General features: G+C 53.3%; 1 protein-coding gene across 10 annotated transcripts; it reads left to right on the top strand.

The window, feature by feature from the left end:
• Positions 1 to 1188: 1188 nt before the first annotated feature.
• BRPF1 (bromodomain and PHD finger containing 1) lies at positions 1189 to 16325 on the top strand. Of its 10 annotated transcripts, none has more exons than XM_033131675.1 (14): positions 1191 to 1569; positions 3422 to 4030; positions 7407 to 8366; positions 9133 to 9295; positions 9696 to 9827; positions 10246 to 10374; positions 11179 to 11488; positions 11811 to 12134; positions 12452 to 12736; positions 13237 to 13384; positions 13950 to 14086; positions 14189 to 14307; positions 14656 to 14810; positions 15488 to 16325. In XM_033131675.1, exons 2-14 carry the CDS (start codon positions 3432 to 3434, stop codon positions 15669 to 15671), a joined length of 3645 nt encoding a protein of 1214 aa, XP_032987566.1. In that variant the 5' UTR covers positions 1191 to 1569; positions 3422 to 3431; the 3' UTR covers positions 15672 to 16325. The 10 variants fall into 10 exon arrangements, with proteins under 10 accessions (XP_032987568.1, XP_032987569.1, XP_032987562.1 ...); XM_033131674.1 differs by having other exon boundaries at positions 10246 to 10392; positions 11814 to 12134; XM_033131673.1 differs by having other exon boundaries at positions 10246 to 10392.
• The last annotated feature ends 1683 nt before the right edge of the window (positions 16326 to 18008 follow it).

Genomic DNA, 18008 nt, shown 5'->3' with positions numbered 1-18008 from the left:
ACTCCCTTCCTTGATGGCAAAACTGGAGAAGCTCTGCGACAAGCATTATTTAACAAGTCAACTCTCCGCAGCCTAAGTTCTCCAAAGCCCCCATGAATTAACAATAAAGCTTTCAAGCTCCATTTTACAAATAAGGAATTTGAGGTAGGGAGAATTTAACAACTTGCACTAGTTCACAGAGCCACTAAGTAGCCCAGCCACATTAAAACCAGCTGTCTATTTTTCAACCATCTTCCAGCCGGCATCCCTGCAGCCATGATGCATCTCCCCTCCAACCTACAGGGTTCCTGGCATCTGAATCCCATTTGACGGTACACAAGCCCTTTCACACCCCAACAGCCCTCTGCACCTCCCCAAATCTGGCCCCTTCCTTCAGATCCACACCTTCCTTCCAGTCCCGTTCCTTTACCTTTCCCAAGATTCTTCCCTTTCCTTCGGCCACACCCCGGTGTCCCTAACCCGGTCCCGCCCTTTCCCTCCAGTCCCGCCCCTTTACCTTACTCAAGCCCCGCCCCTTCCCTTCAAGCCTCCCCTCGTTTTTCCCAGCTCTATCCTTTCTCCCTAGTCCAGCTCCCCAGGCCCACTCTTCAGTTTAGCCCCACCCTGAGCCCTCGTTCAGTCCCTATTCTTACTAGGACCCACTCTACAGATGGCCCCACCCACTCTCCGCAAACCCCGCCCCGTAGACTGGTTCAATCTCTTCCAGCCGCCCCGCCCCTACCCATAACTCCGGGCCTCCTTTAGGCTCCAGCCCGCGTCCCTCATGCTCCGGTCCCTGCCCCCCAGCCCCGCCCCATGGCTCCGGCCCCGCCTCGCCGCCTTCTTCCGAGACCAAGGCCAGGTCCCTACCGCAGCCCCGGCGCCACCAGTAGGGAGTGAGAAGGGAGGGAGGAAGCTGAGGGGGAAGGGAGAAGGGCGGGCTCCTCACTCCCAGACCCGCGTTCGCCGTCCGTGGCCGCAGATTCGCCATAAACGGCCCGACCACTCCGGATCGCGAGTACCGCGACTTCAGTTTCCAGAAACTCACCTCTAAGATGGAGGTGCTAGAGAAACCTTGTGGGGTGTCCAGGGACCCTTCCGAGTCCCAGAGTATGGCCCCTGGAGCCTCAGCGGGCGGGCGGGGTTCTGTGGCGAAAGTGCAGCTCGGCAGCGCCGCGGCACCACGTTTACCCTGCGCAGACGCCGTCGCCGCCGCTGCTGCCGCCGCTGCTGTCCCTGCCTTTGCCGCCACCGTCTCCGCTGCCGCCGACCCCGCTGCCTCCGGGAGCCTCCATTGTTCAGGCGGCGCCGGGTCCAAGACCCGGCAACTTAGGGGCTCTCGAAACGGGAGGCGGACGACGGAGTTGAGACACCGGGGCGCCGGCGGGACCCGGAGCGGCAGGGGTCAGCGCGGGAATCCCGGGGAGCCGGGGCCAGAGCGTGGGGCGGCAGGGGGCCGGGGTGGCGAGGTCTGCAGCCTTCGGAGTTGGGGCTTCTCCTCCCCGGCCCATCTTTCCCCGCCGGCCTCCCCAAGTGGGGTCGGAGCCCCGGCGGGCAGCCCCGGCGATGAGCCCGGACTCGAGGTGGCCGGTGAGTGCGGGCCTGGGACCTGGGCGGGAGTGGCCAGCGGGGAAAGGGTTGGCTACTTTCGTGGGGGCGCACTGAGCTGCCCTGCCCGGGTGCCCCTCGGGCCACTCCAGCCGAGAGAACTGACAGGGCATTCACTCCCAGCCGGCATCCTGGGGCAAAATTGTATTCTTCGGGGCTGCCGGGGCCAATGGCAAGACGGGGAGCCTTGTTTAACTTGTTACACTTCGACAAAAGGGAAACGTCGCCGCATCCGGGAGGGCTGCGGGCACCGCCTGGGCCCGGCCTGATCCCTCCGGCCCCCGCCCCCTACTTCCTCCAGCCCCTTGAGCTCCACCGCCGCCACACCCCTGGGCCCCGGGCCCTACCCACGGGCTTTCAGGTCTAAGTTCTCGCTCCCTCCCCTGTGCCTTTGCTGTTGAGTCCCAGCGGGACATCTGCTCGGGGAAGCAGAGCCGCAGCCTTCACCAGGGACCCTTCATTGAAAGTGGAGAGGTTGTTTGTTCCTCCACTTGGTCTGTGTTTCAAGACACAGCCCCAGGTAGGAAGAAAGTAGAAGTGAGCTGGAGTTGAAGGAATAGTTTTACTGATGTGGAAAGTCAGGGACTTTGATGGAGAGTCTGAAGCCGCCCATTTGCTTGGTTAAGTAACAGGAGGAGAGAGGCCTAGAGGGGTCACTGTTTGTCATGGAGCTCAGGGTGGCACTGCCTGGAATAGTGCCAAGCCCCTAGCTGAATTGTTAAACTCCACTATGCCTGGAGAAACTGGGGCAGTCTCTGACCAAGCTGGACTTCCTGGGGGCTGGTGCCATCTGCTGTCTCCATTCACCTAGGAACACTGGAGAGGAGAAAGGGAGGGCCCTGAGGACCAGCATGGAGCTGAGTGTAACTGGATTGCCTTGTGTGTACCCGTAGGGCCTGTACCAGGGCCAGGGCCAGGGCATAGGCTTCCCCAAAAGAGCTCAGAAATGAACAAATTATTTCTATAATCCAGTGATTTCTGCTGGAGACTGAAACTAAATCATTGGCTACCCGTTCAAGCGTCTACATGGGCTAACACTAGCTTTCATCTGTCTCTCTCAGCTCCAAATCTGGTGGTCCCCTCATTTAGTTATCATTTGACAGTTTATTCATTCATTTGCCGAAAACGGAGTGTCCACAACATTCCAAGTACTGGGAATATAGAGATGGGTAGGCTCTGGTGACTGCACTTGAATGGCTCCCAGTCTAGTAGGAGACAAAGAGGTAAGAATGGAAAGCTATGGAAGCACAGTTCCCCACAGGAGAGACAAAGAAGTCATAACAGAAGAAGTGACATTTGAGCTGGGTTTTGAAGAATGAGTAGGAGCTTACCAATCAGAGGATGGAAGGTGTTCCAAATAGAGATCATCTTGCAGGAATGAGAGGTTATAACATTCAGGGACTGGTAAATTGCCCTGGATAGACAGAAGCACAGCTGTAACTGGTGAAAAGAAAAATCTAAAAAGGAGGACCAGGGCCAGACAGTGAAAGAGCATCTTACATGTCGTCATAGGGGTTTGGATATTATCCTGAAGTAAGTAGGGAGCATCGGGAGGCTTTTAACCAAGAAATTGAAATGATTGTTGCTACTTAGTGGAAAGATCACTCTGGCCACGTTATGCAAGATGACGCTAGAAGAGTTGAGACATAGGTTAGAATGACCAGGCAAGAGGTGATGAGGCTCAGACTATGGCCATGGTGTGAAGCAGATGGCATTTGGAGATCCTGTGGAGGTGGGTTAGCCAGGATCCTTGGGGAGAGGGAGGGCTGGAGGGAGTGGAGTGAATGGCCAGGAGCTCTTCCTGGGTCTATGCTAACTGACCTATAAATTCCAGATGTGACAGCATGGGGGTGGACTTTGACGTGAAGACTTTCTGCCACAACTTGCGGGCGACTAAGCCACCATATGAGTGCCCCGTGGAGACTTGCCGCAAGGTCTACAAGAGTTACAGTGGTATCGAGTACCACTTGTACCATTATGACCACGACAACCCGCCGCCCCCGCAGCAGACGCCACTCCGCAAGCACAAGAAGAAGGGGCGCCAGTCCCGCCCAGCCAACAAGCAGTCACCCAGCCCCTCAGAAGTATCCCAGTCCCCGGGCCGTGAGGTGATGAGCTATGCACAGGCCCAGCGTATGGTGGAGGTGGACCTGCATGGCCGTGTCCACCGCATCAGCATCTTTGACAACCTGGATGTGGTGTCAGAGGATGAGGAGGCTCCCGAGGAGGCCCCTGAGAATGGCAGCAACAAAGAGAACACGGAGACGCCGGCTACGACGCCCAAGTCGGGCAAGCATAAGAACAAGGAGAAGCGCAAGGACTCGAACCATCACCACCACCATAATGCTTCCGCCAGCACTACTCCCAAGCTGCCAGAGGTGGTGTACCGGGAGTTGGAGCAGGACACCCCTGACGCCCCGCCCCGGCCGACTTCCTATTACCGGTAAGGCCACCTCTGCCTCCTAACTCTGAAACACTGGTCTCGCAGGGCTTAGGAGCCGGAGAGAAGTTACAAACAGAAGATAGGAGAATGGCAAGGATAAAGGACAGCAGCAGCACACTGGTCCACCCAGGCCAGTGAACGGAATAGTACCCCAACTAATGATGGTGGCACTTACTGTGTTAACGCCGCCACATTCCAGGCCCCGCACTGGGTGCTTTATGGCCACACCCTCATTTTATTCTTACAACCCTCCCAGGTAGGTATTGTTCTCATTTCACAGATGAGGAAACCACAGTTCAGAAAGGGTGCCAAACTTACTGAGAGTCACATGCCAGTACGTATCAGAACTGGTATTCAAATCCAGGTTCCTCTGACTCTGAAGCTACACTATTTCCACTGTATCAAAAGATACCTTCTCTGTTCCTGACCTCCTCCACTCCATCACGGTGTGACCTTGGGAAACGCATCCAGCTTCTGGTGTTCTAGTGACTCCATCGGCAGAGCAGGTTTAATATCCCTCTGACAGCCTAAAGGGACAATGATTTCAGAATGTCATAAAAGCAGTTTGTAAATCTGCAGAGGTAATTTTCCCATTATTTGTTCCGTGGTTATCCCCCCTCCATTAGCATGTGTAAGCAGTATTTCTATCACCTATGTTTTGTACTCCAGTGGCTCTTTTATTTATTTCACTTCGTTGTTACTTGATACCCCACTTCTTTCCAAAAATTAGTCACAGTGGCTCCTAATAAAGTCACAGGCATAGGCTAAACACCTTTAACATGAGGTAAAAAAATGAAGGGGTGAGGTCAATGTGGTGGTAAAATTACACCCTAGTTGAAGGATACAGAAACCAAGTGTAAAACTGCCCTCTGAGAGTCTTGGCAGCCAAGGCGAAGAGTGCGTTCATATGAGTTAGTTACGGAGCGATCTTTGGTGTCAACTAATCAGAAGGCCTGATCTTTGAGAAGGACTTGCTTGTAAAGGTTTCTATGTAAACTGGTTTTTACCAAAAGTAGAATCCATGTGGCATACTAAATCTCATAAAAAGCAAATCTCATGAAAGCAAATCTGTGGGAACCCAAGTAATTTGGCCCAGTATGTCATTTTTCTCTATCCCCTGTTCACATGTTAGCCAGTCTCCTTCCTCTCTTCCATTCTTTCATCTGTGCAGCCCAGCTCCACCTCCTTCTGACTTTCCACTTTCTCTTTCTCTTTCCTGTTAGCACTGACTGTCCTGCCCACCCCTACACACAGACCCCTCTCGGGGCCTGCCCTCCCTCCTAATGGTGCTCTGATAGGTAGCTCAGCCCAGCTCGTTCCACTCCTCTTCTTTCTCCCTCTATTCAGATTCATTTTTTCCTCCTGGGGATCAGGTCTGCTCTCTAGGGCAGCCGTTCTCAGCTGGTGCACTGCCATCAGTTGGGAGGTATGTGGCATGTAATTACTATTGTTAGCAAAACTGCCCAAGTTTTGGAAATGATTTGCTTTTTATATAAATTTGAGAAGATTTGGGGTCATCTCTCTAATAACAGCACTTTCTCTTGCTTGCATCGGATATGCTTTCTTGAGGGGGAGGAGACGGAGGAGTGTCAGCTGGTGTGCCAGGAATTACACATGACAAGCATTGCAGCCTACCTTATCTGCTGCAGCCTATAATCGGGGTGCACTGTGGGCGTGTGCTATACGCCATCACATAATGTGATGTGTGTCATGGCAGAGAAAAGGTTTAGAGCTGTTGCCAAGGCCTGGAAGGGCCCGGATGGGTCACACTAGCCCTGAGCCACACCTTTTTGCAAGGATGTGGACGGTGCAGTCACCTTAGGGAAGAGGTAAAGGGCTAAGGAAGAAGCTGCTTCCCAGAGGCACAGCATTTTCTTCTGTGTCCTCCCTTCCACCCCCAAAACGCCTTTCAGATGAACAGCACTGAGAGCCTATTTTTGTGTGGTGAATCAGACATGGTCCTTGCCTCTGTCCTGTAGTGGAGGCGTTCGACACATAAACAGTTATAATGTAAGGCAAGGTGGGTCAGGGCTATACCAACGCGAATGATGAAGCTAACGTTTGTTGAGTACTTGCTCCATGCCAGGTACTGTTCCTAAGCACTTTACTTATTAACCTATTTATTGCTCACACCAGTTGTATGAAATAGGTTCATGTTAGCGTTACCACTTTAAAATGAGGAACCAAGGTCCAGGGACGTTAGCTCACTTGCCTGCTGTCACATACAGAACATGGCTCCAGAGCCTGTGCTGGCCTGGCCTGCTCTAGCACCCAGAACTCCAGTTCTTCTTGTGGAGATGGGAGGACAGGGTCAGGAATTAACATTTATCTAGGGCCTGCTATGTGGCACTTGATTTGGCCCATTCATTTTTGTAATTCCATCTAATCCTGAGAGCTTATTTCGGAGTAAGGAGTGTTATCCTCATTCTGTCGATAAAACCAAGATTCAGAAAAGAGCAGTGATGTCCCGGACAGTTAGCAGAGCCAGGATTTAAATTTAGGTTTGTTAGCAGCCAAAGCCCTGTTCCTTCCATTGTAGCTCCCTGCAGCTTTGCAATACTAGAGTCCGGGCAACCTGGAGCATAGTAATGGCGTGGGGGGGCCCAGTCTGACTCCAGGCACCTGCTAGCCCAGTGAGTGCTGTAGGGTAGAGTTGGAATCAGCCTGCCACTTCCTGGTTGTGTGACCCGTCAGTGTTGGGCAGTTAGCTTCAGTCTCCTCAGTGGGAAATAACATTGACGCTATGGCTGTAGTGAAAATAAATGTGGTAATTTAGCATAATGCCTGGCTTATAGTAAATGCTCAGTAAATCTTAGTTATTCTGACTGTTACCTCCCAAGGCTCTCCAGAGAACAAACACAGTACCTAGAGTTTGAGGGAGCCCTGAGCTGCTGCAGGCAACAGTTGACAAGACCCATGGCAGCTCCCTTCAGGACACTGCCAGCAGGTGCTAAAATAATTTATATATAATTTGCAAGGGATACCTGAGGACCTTCCTTCCCCTGACTATTTGCACCATCATCCGGACCATCCCAATGGGTCCTTGCTGCCCTGTCCTTCTCCCTTTAGGAATCTGGCTGAGCCTTTCCACGGCAAGGGAGGTGGTGTAGCAGCTAGTACACAAACTTAGGTTCACATCCCAGCGCTACCGCTTTCTCATAAGGGAGCAGGGGCAGGTGAATTAACCTCCCCAAACCTTACGTTTCCTTTTCTGCAAAATAGGAATGATTATAGGACCCACAGTACCTGGGTTTCAGATAAGGATGGAATGAGACAGTATAGGCCTGGCCTGGAGTGAGTGCTCAGCAAATGTAAGCCATTGTCTCGGGCAGGGAAGTCGCAGCCACATAACGCTTAGCTGCTGTGTGCACTGCAGGTACATCGAGAAGTCAGCAGAAGAGCTGGACGAGGAGGTGGAGTACGACATGGATGAGGAGGATTACATCTGGCTGGACATCATGAACGAGAGGCGGAAGGCGGAAGGCGTGAGCCCCATCCCACAGGAGGTCTTTGAGTACTTAATGGACCGGCTGGAGAAGGAGTCCTACTTTGAGAGCCACAATAAAGGCGATCCCAATGCACTGGTGGATGAGGATGCTGTGTGCTGCATCTGCAATGACGGTGAGTGCCAGAACAGCAACGTCATCCTCTTCTGTGACATGTGCAACCTGGCCGTGCACCAGGAGTGCTATGGTGTCCCCTACATCCCCGAGGGCCAGTGGCTGTGCCGCCGTTGCCTACAATCACCCTCCCGTGCTGTGGACTGTGCCCTATGCCCCAACAAGGGCGGTGCCTTCAAGCAAACAGATGATGGGCGCTGGGCCCATGTGGTGTGTGCCCTGTGGATCCCTGAGGTCTGCTTCGCCAACACAGTCTTCCTGGAGCCTATTGACAGCATTGAGCATATCCCGCCAGCTCGGTGGAAGCTGACCTGCTACATCTGCAAACAGCGGGGCTCAGGGGCCTGCATCCAGTGCCACAAGGCCAACTGCTACACAGCCTTCCATGTGACATGCGCCCAGCAGGCTGGCCTTTACATGAAGATGGAGCCTGTGCGGGAGACCGGTGCCAACGGCACCTCCTTCAGCGTCCGTAAGACGGCCTACTGTGACATCCACACGCCCCCGGGTTCGGCACGCCGCCTGCCTGCCCTGTCCCACAGTGAGGGGGAGGAGGATGAGGAGGAGGAGGAGGAGGAGGGTAAGAGCTGGAGCTCAGAGAAGGTGAAGAAGGCCAAGGCCAAGTCCCGGATCAAGATGAAGAAGGCACGGAAGATTCTGGCGGAGAAGCGGGCAGCAGCACCTGTGGTGTCCGTGCCCTGCATCCCACCACACAGGTATGTGGGGAGCAGGTGGATAGGCCGGGGACGGGAGAAGCAGCCCTCCTGTACACTAACAGCCTTCTGAGTGCAGTGACAGGGTGGGGTTATCTTCTTCCTATCAGGAGCTACATGGAAGTTAAAAAAAAAAAAAATCCAAAAGAAGTTAGCTAGCTCTAGCAGGTCACCTGACTTTTACGTTAGGAGCCAGAAACTTCAAATTTTATCTGGCAGACCTAACAGATGTTTTAAACTGCTCTTCATTTTGATGGTGTGGTTTAAGTCAGGAAGAAAGAAATGGAATGAAAAAAGGGGAGAAGGAAATGCTCAAGGAGTTGCAGAATGGTTCCTGCCACAAATGAGTCCAAAAGAGGGCCGTGATCCTCAGTTATTTTTAACTCTCTTGTGCTCCCGAGTTGATTTCCTACAGTTTACTGCTGTGCTTTATCTTAAAACTTTCCACAGCTCCGTCTGAGGAGGGTATCCCAGGGTCAGACAGTACTCTGGGCTGTACAGACAGTAGCAGTCTAGGGGCCCAGCTCCCTGAACCCCTGGTGAACAGAGTTAGGTATCTGTCTTAGTGCTGGGATCTTGGCTTTCTGTCTGCTGAGGTGCCATTGATGTCACTGTTTGCTCTTCTTTGCCTTAAGCCATGTCACAGGCCTTTTTGACAGTACATTCCCTATTCAGCTCCATTCAGGAGCTCTTACTAGCCAGAGACCCATGTTCTACTGAAGAAAATAAGGGCCCAACAGGTTTTTATCTTTATTCTCTTGCCTCCCAGGCTCAGTAAAATCACCAACCGCCTTACCATCCAAAGGAAGAGCCAGTTCATGCAGAGGCTGCACAGCTACTGGACGTTAAAGCGGCAGTCACGAAATGGGGTCCCGCTGCTACGTCGCCTGCAGACACACCTGCAGTCTCAGAGGAACTGTGACCAAGTCGGGGTACCGTGTCAGATTCCCTGTGGGCTCTGGGAACTAGGGCCAGGGGAATAAGGACCAAGATTTGTGACTTTAGCATCCAGTGTCTGAGGACTTAGGCTATTTCTTACTCTAATCTAGCCCTCAAATCAAGATCAAGATGAAATCCTTATAGATTATCCGCATGATGGAATGAATGATGGCACATTCCTATGTACTTATTCATTGGTTCACTCAACAAGCGTTGGCACAGGGGACATGTAGTTTGAGGAGCTCTCACTTGAATTGCCAGACCTGCCAGTAAATCCCTGTGCTCCTTCCTTTGGTTTTACTTGTCTTTGACCCACGTTTCCTGGGCTGTCCTCCCATCTGGCCTTTCCTCTGGCTCTCTCATCATCTCTTGACCCCCTTTTTGCCTCTACAGAGAGATTCTGAGGATAAGAACTGGGCCCTCAAAGAACAGCTCAAGTCTTGGCAGCGACTCCGACATGACCTAGAGCGAGCTCGGCTGCTGGTGGAGCTGATTCGCAAGCGGGAGAAACTCAAAAGGGAGACGGTGAGTGTTCCTGGGCCAGCTCTTTTTTACAGAGGAGAAAACATATCTGGGAGTAGGAAAAGCATGTGTTCCCCAGACAGGAAACAACAGGGCTGATAGCTGGAGTCAGGGCTCCTGGTGCTCAGTGTGCTTTTGGGCTCATTGACAGCAGAATGTGACAGGAGAGTATGAACGGAAGCCTAAATGATGTGATACTGGTAGCTAGCCCTGGGAGTTCAGTCAAGGAGGGCAAAGGCCCGAGTAGGTGGGGAGTTACCCTGGGTGGGGCCTTGTAGGAGGCGGACCTGAGTGAGTACCGTGAGCTGTGAGGGCTAGGAAGGCAGGCACATTCCCAAACCGGCTGAGCCCCGGCCCTTTCCTCAGACCTCTCTGCCGGGGCTGGCCTAGGCCTGGCTGATTGGGCCTTTGTGTGTGTCAGATCAAGGTCCAGCAGATCGCCATGGAGATGCAGCTGACCCCTTTCCTCATCCTCCTTCGCAAAACCTTGGAGCAGCTCCAAGAGAAGGACACAGGCAACATCTTCAGCGAGCCGGTCCCTCTGTCTGAGGTAACCGAATTGGACGAAGTAAGAATCCCTTCCCCTCACTCCACCTTCTTTCTGTTCCTCTCCCAGTTGGACCCCTGCTGCAGGTCTGGGCCAGGGACTAGGAGGGAACCTTGAAGAGAGGGGCTGGTGGCTCTGGGGCTCCAGGATGAACTGGAGCCACATGCATCACCTGGACTCTGTCTTGTCCCTGTCATACCCCAAGGGCCCAGAATGGGAGGCAATCTGCACTCCTTCCCCAGAGGCAGGGACTGAGTCTGCCAAGTGAATAATCCCAGGGCAGGAAGACACTTTCGGGGTGCTGAACCCTAGAACGGACACTTTAGAAGGCTCAGCACCTAAAGAACCAGCTCTGAAGTCCTAGGTCCTGACTGGCAGACTCTTCTCTCTAAAAGGTATAAAATGAGAGGCCTGAGGCAGCAGCCTCCTTATAAGTCTTAATGCTAAGTAAAAAAGAGCTATCGGAATGGAAGATGGTGTTATTTCCAGAGGATTCCCCTAGCCGTTTTCTTACTGAAGCCTCATATGTCTCTAGAAGGTAGATTTGGCTGTAATTTCATTACCGCTTTCCAGACAAGGAAAAGAAGGCCCAGAGAGGTTAAGACACTTACTTGCCAAGGTCACACAGCTTGTGACTGGTAAAGTCAAGACTAGAATCCAGCTTTCCTTTCCCCTGTGCTATATGCCTGCCTCTAACTGTGGTGGGAGGAGGTTGTTGGATGCATTGCAGGGGGTGGTGTTAGGAGCAGGGGTTCAGGGGGGATGAGGAGCATGTCTCCATTTAGCCACACCTACCCTGCTCTCCAGGTACCTGACTACCTAGACCACATCAAAAAGCCCATGGACTTTTTCACCATGAAGCAGAACTTGGAGGCTTACCGCTACCTGAACTTTGATGATTTTGAGGAGGACTTCAACCTCATCATCAGCAACTGCCTCAAGTACAACGCCAAGGACACCATCTTCTACCGGGCGGCCGTGCGGCTCCGGGAGCAGGGTGGCGCTGTGCTTCGCCAGGCCCGGCGCCAGGCGGAAAAAATGGGCATTGACTTTGAGACGGGCATGCACATCCCCCACAGCCTGGCTGGAGACGAGGCCCCACACCACACTGAAGACGGTGGGTGATAAGCCACACACATACGTAGGGGCCCCTGCCAGGGACGGACAGCTTTCCACAAGTCCCCTCCTGGGAGTTGGTAGTTTAGGCAGGAAGCAGCTAGGCTGAGCAGTGGCCAGCTATCCCCAGGAATGCTCCCCAAGAAACCAGACTGGGTAAATGGATAGCAGTGTTCACCAGCCACGTCTTGGTACTGCTATTTTATAAATGTTCCTGGTGAGGAGCTGAAGGGACAAGAGTGGGTTTCTTGCGGCCTGCCCAGGTTCAAAGGGCCCAGAGAGCTGCCCTGAGTCTAATCTTTTCCCCCCTGTCTCCACCCCAGCAGCAGAGGAAGAGCGGCTGGTCCTGCTGGAGAACCAGAAGCACCTGCCAGTGGAAGAGCAGCTAAAGTTGTTGCTGGAGCGGCTGAATGAAGTGAATGCCAGCAAGCAAAGCGTGGGCCGCTCACGGCGTGCAAAGATGATCAAGAAAGAGATGACAGCGCTGCGGCGGAAGCTTGCCCACCAGCGGGAAACTGGACGGGATGGGCCTGAGCGGCACGGCCCTTCCAGCCGGGGCAGCCTGACACCCCACCCAGCAGTCTGTGACAAGGATGGGCAGACAGACAGTGCCGCCGAGGAGAGCAGCAGCCAGGAGACAAGCAAAGGTCTGAACCTCATAGCAAGGTGGACCCCAAAGCAAGCCAGACTTTGACTCTGCAGCACACACTCAGCCCCTGCCATCCCCCAGACAGAGGTCTCTTCTGCACAGCTAGCTGTACTTTCTCCCTCATTCCCCTGTCTGGGGCTTCTTAGCTGCCCCTCTAGCTATTTGTATAAGAGACAGTGTTCCTAATCCATGATTCCCGAATCATTTCCCAACTCTAGCTGGAGTAGTGGTCCCATACACCCAGGGCATACCCTGGGCATCTACCTTCTACATCAGGCCCCTCACCAACTCTCCTTCTCTCTTTCTCTGCTCCAGGCCTGGGTCCCAACATGTCCTCAACCCCCGCACATGAGGTGGGAAGGAGAACCTCAGTTCTGTTCTCCAAAAAGAACCCGAAGACAGCTGGACCGCCCAAGAGGCCGGGCCGGCCCCCCAAAAACCGGGAGAGCCAGATGACCCCCAGCCACGGAGGCAGTCCTGTGGGGCCCCCCCAGCTTCCCATCATGAGCTCCCTGCGTCAGCGCAAGCGGGGTAGGAGCCCCCGGCCCAGTTCGAGCTCAGACAGCGACAGTGATAAATCCACAGAAGACCCCCCAATGGGTGAGCCTCACCATCACCCAGCCCCCCAAGAGAGTGAGCAAAGCTGCCATCCTTCCCAACATAACTTGCACCTATTCCTTCATTTGCCCATAATATGTCAGAGATAGAAGGGCCCTTAGGAATCCTTTAATTTAATCCCCTCATTTTACAGACTGGGCAACTGAAGCCCAAAGACACTGCCCCAGCTAGATTCCCACCCAGGGCCCCCTCCTTTGTATCACTTCACTTTTTCTCTTCTTATTCTCCTTGGGGATCTCCTGCCCTTTAAGCCATTTGTGTCCTAAGACCTGTAACTGCCAAGGGGAAGTGCAAGGGGTGGGGCAGAGCTATGGCCAACAGTGGTGGACACTGCCCAGAGATAGCTCTGCTGGCCAGGGTTGGAGAAATTTTCTGGCATAGAAGGGGAAGCCAAGCTCTAAATACCTCTTACCCTCCATGCCATCTCTGATCTACATCTTCCTGACCGATTCCTTCCTTCCTCCTCCTCCTCCCCTACCAAGACTTACCAGCCAACGGCTTCAGCAGTGGAAACCAGCCAGTAAAGAAGAGTTTCTTGGTCTACCGAAACGACTGCAGCCTTCCCCGGAGCAGCTCAGACTCTGAGTCCAGCAGCAGCAGCAGCAGCAGTGCTGCCTCAGACCGAACCAGGTACTGGCCCCCCAGATCAAGGCCTGCCCCTATGGGAAGTGGGGTAGTAGCCATCTCAGCCTAGATTAAGATGGCACAGACCCAAGTTTCTCTGCAAAGTAAATGGAATAGATGAGAATGTCTTCATCATGGAATGGAGGGAACCATCCTAAGTTCAGCTGATGTTTTAGAGCAGAGGGCATAAACTGACGTTTTGTAGCCTAGATTTGGCCTGCAGACATTTTGTTGGGCCAGCATGGTGGTTTAAAAAAAAAAATCCCCAAGTGTCATAAAATTCCCAGTTTCTGTATTTAAAAAAAAAAAAATAAGAGCTGGCAAAAAATCGGACCAATATTGCCTTTGGACGGGGCATGCACTCGTCACCACCACTGCTAAATCCCACCCACATCAGTCAAATCACTGCCAAACCCCTAAGGGCATTGGAATTTGAAATTCTAAAGTAAATACTTAAAGTAGCCTTTTCTGCTTTCCAAAAGTCTTAACCCTGGGGGCTTAAGAGAGGTCACCCACTGTGCCATTCCCCTCTCTTCCCATCTCAGCTGAGCTCTCCTTGTCTTGTCCCCAGCACAACGCCCTCAAAACAAGGCAGGGGCAAGCCCTCCTTCTCTCGGGGCACGTTCCCAGAGGACAGCAGTGAAGATACCTCAGGCACTGAGAACGAGGCCTACTCCGTGGGCACTGGCCGCGGCGTGGGCCACAGCAGTAAGTACCCTCGCCCAAGGCCAGGAATGCCGGAGGCCCAGTGTCCGGGCCTTGCCAGCCCCCTGGCTGCTGATCCGCCCCCTCTCTCCCATTCCTGTGAAGTGGTAAGGAAGAGTCTGAGCCGGGGAGCGGGCTGGCTGTCGGAGGATGAGGACTCCCCGCTGGACGCTCTAGACCTGGTGTGGGCCAAATGCCGAGGGTATCCGTCGTACCCAGCTCTGGTAGGCCTCTGCTTGTCTTGTCCTGCCCCTTGCATGTCAACCCCAGAATGTAGACTCCATTAGCAGACTTTTCTTACTCTGCTGAGCAGCAGAGCGCAATGTGTTTGGCAGATAGACACTTAGAAGTCCCTGATTAGTTTCTCCATCTCTCCCTTTTCCTTCCCTTTGCCCCTTGGGCTCTGAAATAGTTCAGCATAGGAAGAAGCCAAGGGTCAATACTGTAGCCTTAGTAGCATGATAACCTTTCTCTGTCCCTACCTCAGAGGTACACTTCAAATTCTTGGGTAGCGTAGTAAGCCTTGGGGAAGAAGGGGACTGCACCAAACCCAGATCTTATTATACCCTTAGATCATTGATCCAAAGATGCCCCGGGAAGGTATGTTCCACCATGGGGTTCCCATTCCTGTGCCCCCACTGGAGGTGCTGAAACTTGGGGAGCAGATGACCCAGGAAGCCCGAGAGCATCTCTACCTCGTCCTCTTCTTTGACAACAAGCGAACCTGGTAAGAGAGGAGGGGAGCATTTGCTGACTCACAGCCACAGATGCAGCCCTGGGTATGGGGGCAGGCTGTCAGGAAATTCCAGCCACAAGACAGACTGGGCTATCACAGATCAGTGTGGGAGGGACTTAGGTCTTTGAGCAAAAGGATTGTGTTGACGTGAATCCTAGTAAATGAGTGGGCAGCAGCTGACAAACAGCTGTAGCTAGAAAACAAAGGATCAGTGACAGTGACAAATATGGGAGTGGCTCCCCACCCAGACTCAGGTGACTTTTTCCCACCTCTGCCTCCCTGGTGACAAGATGGGGATAAGGCAGGCATCAACTTTCAGGTTCTGAATCCCTGTTCTGCCACATTTACATATGTAGTCTTTTTGTTCATTGTCTGCAGAGGATATTTAATGCCAGTAAAGTCTGCCTGGAGCCTATGGGACAAGGCCCCTATTTCAGGGTAGGTCAGGGCTCCTCCTTTCTGCATCCCTAAATACCCTGTGGTTACCCTCAGTGTAGACTGTGATCAGTTCCTTGCGGGCAGGGACTGTGTCTCTTGGTGTCTATAACCCCAGTGCCCACCAGAGCCTGGCCCTCAGGAGGTGTTTTTGAATGAATAAAGGCGTGAGGAAGGCTGGTGCTTGTTGCTCTCCCAGAGATGACTTACTTGATCCTCACCTCGTCCTACAGGCAGTGGCTGCCCAGGACTAAGCTGGTTCCTCTGGGCGTGAACCAGGACCTAGACAAGGAGAAGATGCTGGAGGGCCGCAAGTCCAACATCCGCAAGTCAGTGCAGATCGCCTACCACAGGGCCCTGCAGCATCGCAGCAAGGTGCAGGGCGAGCAGAGCAGCGAGACCAGTGACAGTGACTGATACTGCCCCGCACAGCCCCACCGATAGTGCCCTGCCACCTCTCTCCTCCCCTTTGCTCAGTCCTGGAGTGGCACCGGCCTCTGCACTGACTCATTCCTGGTCTTGGGGCCAGTCTCAGGGGAAGCTGGGTGGGGGAGGTCCCTCCTGCCCTGAGTGCAGCTGGACTGTACAGAACACTCCAAGGGCCATGGCGGCTCTGTGCAAGGAGAGGGGAGGTCTCAGAGGCCAGAAAGCTCGAGACCTCAGCATTATAGTGCAGGGTGGTGGGCCAAGGTTAGGACACTGCATAAAACAGGCCATCCCACCACCTCTACCTGCTTATGCCAGGAGAATCCATAACTGCCTAGTGGCCTGAGGCCCCTGCAGGTGGTGAGGAGAACGGGCATCTGCTCAGCCTAGCAGTGGGATTGATGTCTGTCCAGCCTGGAAGAGGGGCACTAGGTGACCCCCTCCCCTGCTGTTGTAAATACTGTAATTATCGGAGAATTTAAATTATTCTCATTTGTAACTGCGTTTCCGGGTCGCGCCAGAGTCATTTGGTACTAAAAAGACTGGGGCCTGTCCCCACTTCCCTTCTTCCCATAGATGCCCCCACCTTTCAAACTGGTTTGTATTTATTTCAAAGGAAGAAAATATATTGATTCTTAGAAAATAGATGGTCTGTTTGGAATTCTTGGTTCTTGCCTTCTGCCAGGGCAAAGGGAGATTCTGTCCCCCAGGGATGGTAAATAATGGGGCCCAAGTGGTTGCGGGCTGCTGTGCATGCTGCATTTGTAAGACAACAGCCAAGATAATAGGACCACTCCCATTTCCCAGGCACTTGCTGAGTTGCAGGCCCTGTGCTGAGCACCCATAGATACAGTTTCGTGTAAGCTTTGCATTAACTATAGGAAGGTTAATAGGTTATCTCCACAAACACACTGAGGTTTAGAAGTAAGTAACTTGTCTAAATTCTAACAACTAGGAAGTCACTAAGCTAATTTGAACTCAGGTGTATCTGTCTGCAAAACTGGCTCTTTAACCAGTGTGGTAAACTGCTGGAAGAAAAGTCTGCTCTTTTGTGAACTTACGAAGCGCTTCAAGTCCTTTGCCAGTAGGATGGTCCAAGTGCTTGAGTTACTATAGCTGTGAGGGTCCCCTGTGAGTGGGGACAGCAGGAACGTAGTGGGTTGCTCTTCATTCCCAATCCTGGCAGCTTCTTTTTTAATTCAAACATTTATTGAGGGAATGTCTTCCGGGTGCCAGGCACCTGTGGGCTGGCATGCCTATGGATGAGACCATCAGGGGAAGTATTAGGTTGGTGCAAAAGTAATTGCGGTTTCAAAGGTTAAAAAAAATTGCAAAAACCGCAATTACTTTTGCACCAACCTGGGGCTTTGGAGCTACTGAGTAGAACTGAGACAAAGATAGCCTTTGTCTGATGCTACCACCTTCCTGGTACTCTGCTAGGTCGTGTGGGTGGCGCACAAAGTTCAATCAGCTGCAAATCTTGCCCTTAAGGAATGTGCAGTCTAATCATTCAGATACAGCAACCAGTCAGTGTGCTAGAAGGTGAAAAATCGCAGATAAAGTGCATGCCTCCTAGCTCCCCGCTTTTTCTGTCTTTCTCCAGAAGGGAAGGAATTACATAATACATCTTTCCTGAGGCGGGCAGCTGGCCCTGGCAGCCGAGCTAGGCAGATCTGTCTCAGGGCCACGCATTTGTCCTGGGGCGCTGAGTTGCCTTTACCAGCCCCAGAGAAAGGCCCTGCGCTGGCCGCATTCGACGCAGCAGTGTGAGATGGTGGAGTACTGAAGGAATACCCTGAGACACCGAAGCAGCTGTGGCGGGCAGCGGCACAGGCGGGACGATCAGAGGAGACAGGCCTCTGACAGAATGACGTCTGTGAGCAGGCCTAAGACCCGCGAGCGCAAAGGCAGACGCAGTGGAGACGCCTCCCGGGGACTCAGAGGGCCAGAGCGTGTTCGGGTCCGGGTCCGATTCTCGGTGATGGGGGTCATGGGAGGACCGAGGAGAGCGAACAGCAGTCTGTCTCGAGAGGATCGGTGGGAAAAGGCTCTCTGGAGACGGCGGGGGATGGGATTTGGTTTTGTGGATGGGCAAGCCCCGAGAAATTCAGGGCTCTGGGGAGATCAGGCAGTGAGGACTGGGGCCTGAAGGCAAACTGCACCGGGTCCGCGGGGCGCGGGAACACGCTGGATCGCGGAGGCAGACAACCCCAGAAGAAAGGCCCAGAGCGCGCAGCGAGCCCAGCGCGCGCCAATCACTGAGGAAGGCCTGCCCACCCGCCGCTGCGCCCGTTCTCATTGGTGCCTCTTACTTCCCCGCGGATTGGC

This window comes from Rhinolophus ferrumequinum, chromosome 17 (genome assembly GCF_004115265.2).
Source record: "Rhinolophus ferrumequinum isolate MPI-CBG mRhiFer1 chromosome 17, mRhiFer1_v1.p, whole genome shotgun sequence".
Taxonomy (NCBI): domain Eukaryota; kingdom Metazoa; phylum Chordata; class Mammalia; order Chiroptera; family Rhinolophidae; genus Rhinolophus; species Rhinolophus ferrumequinum.
The sequence above is the reverse complement of the archived record's forward strand: the minus strand, read 5'-3'. Positions and strand labels throughout refer to the sequence as shown.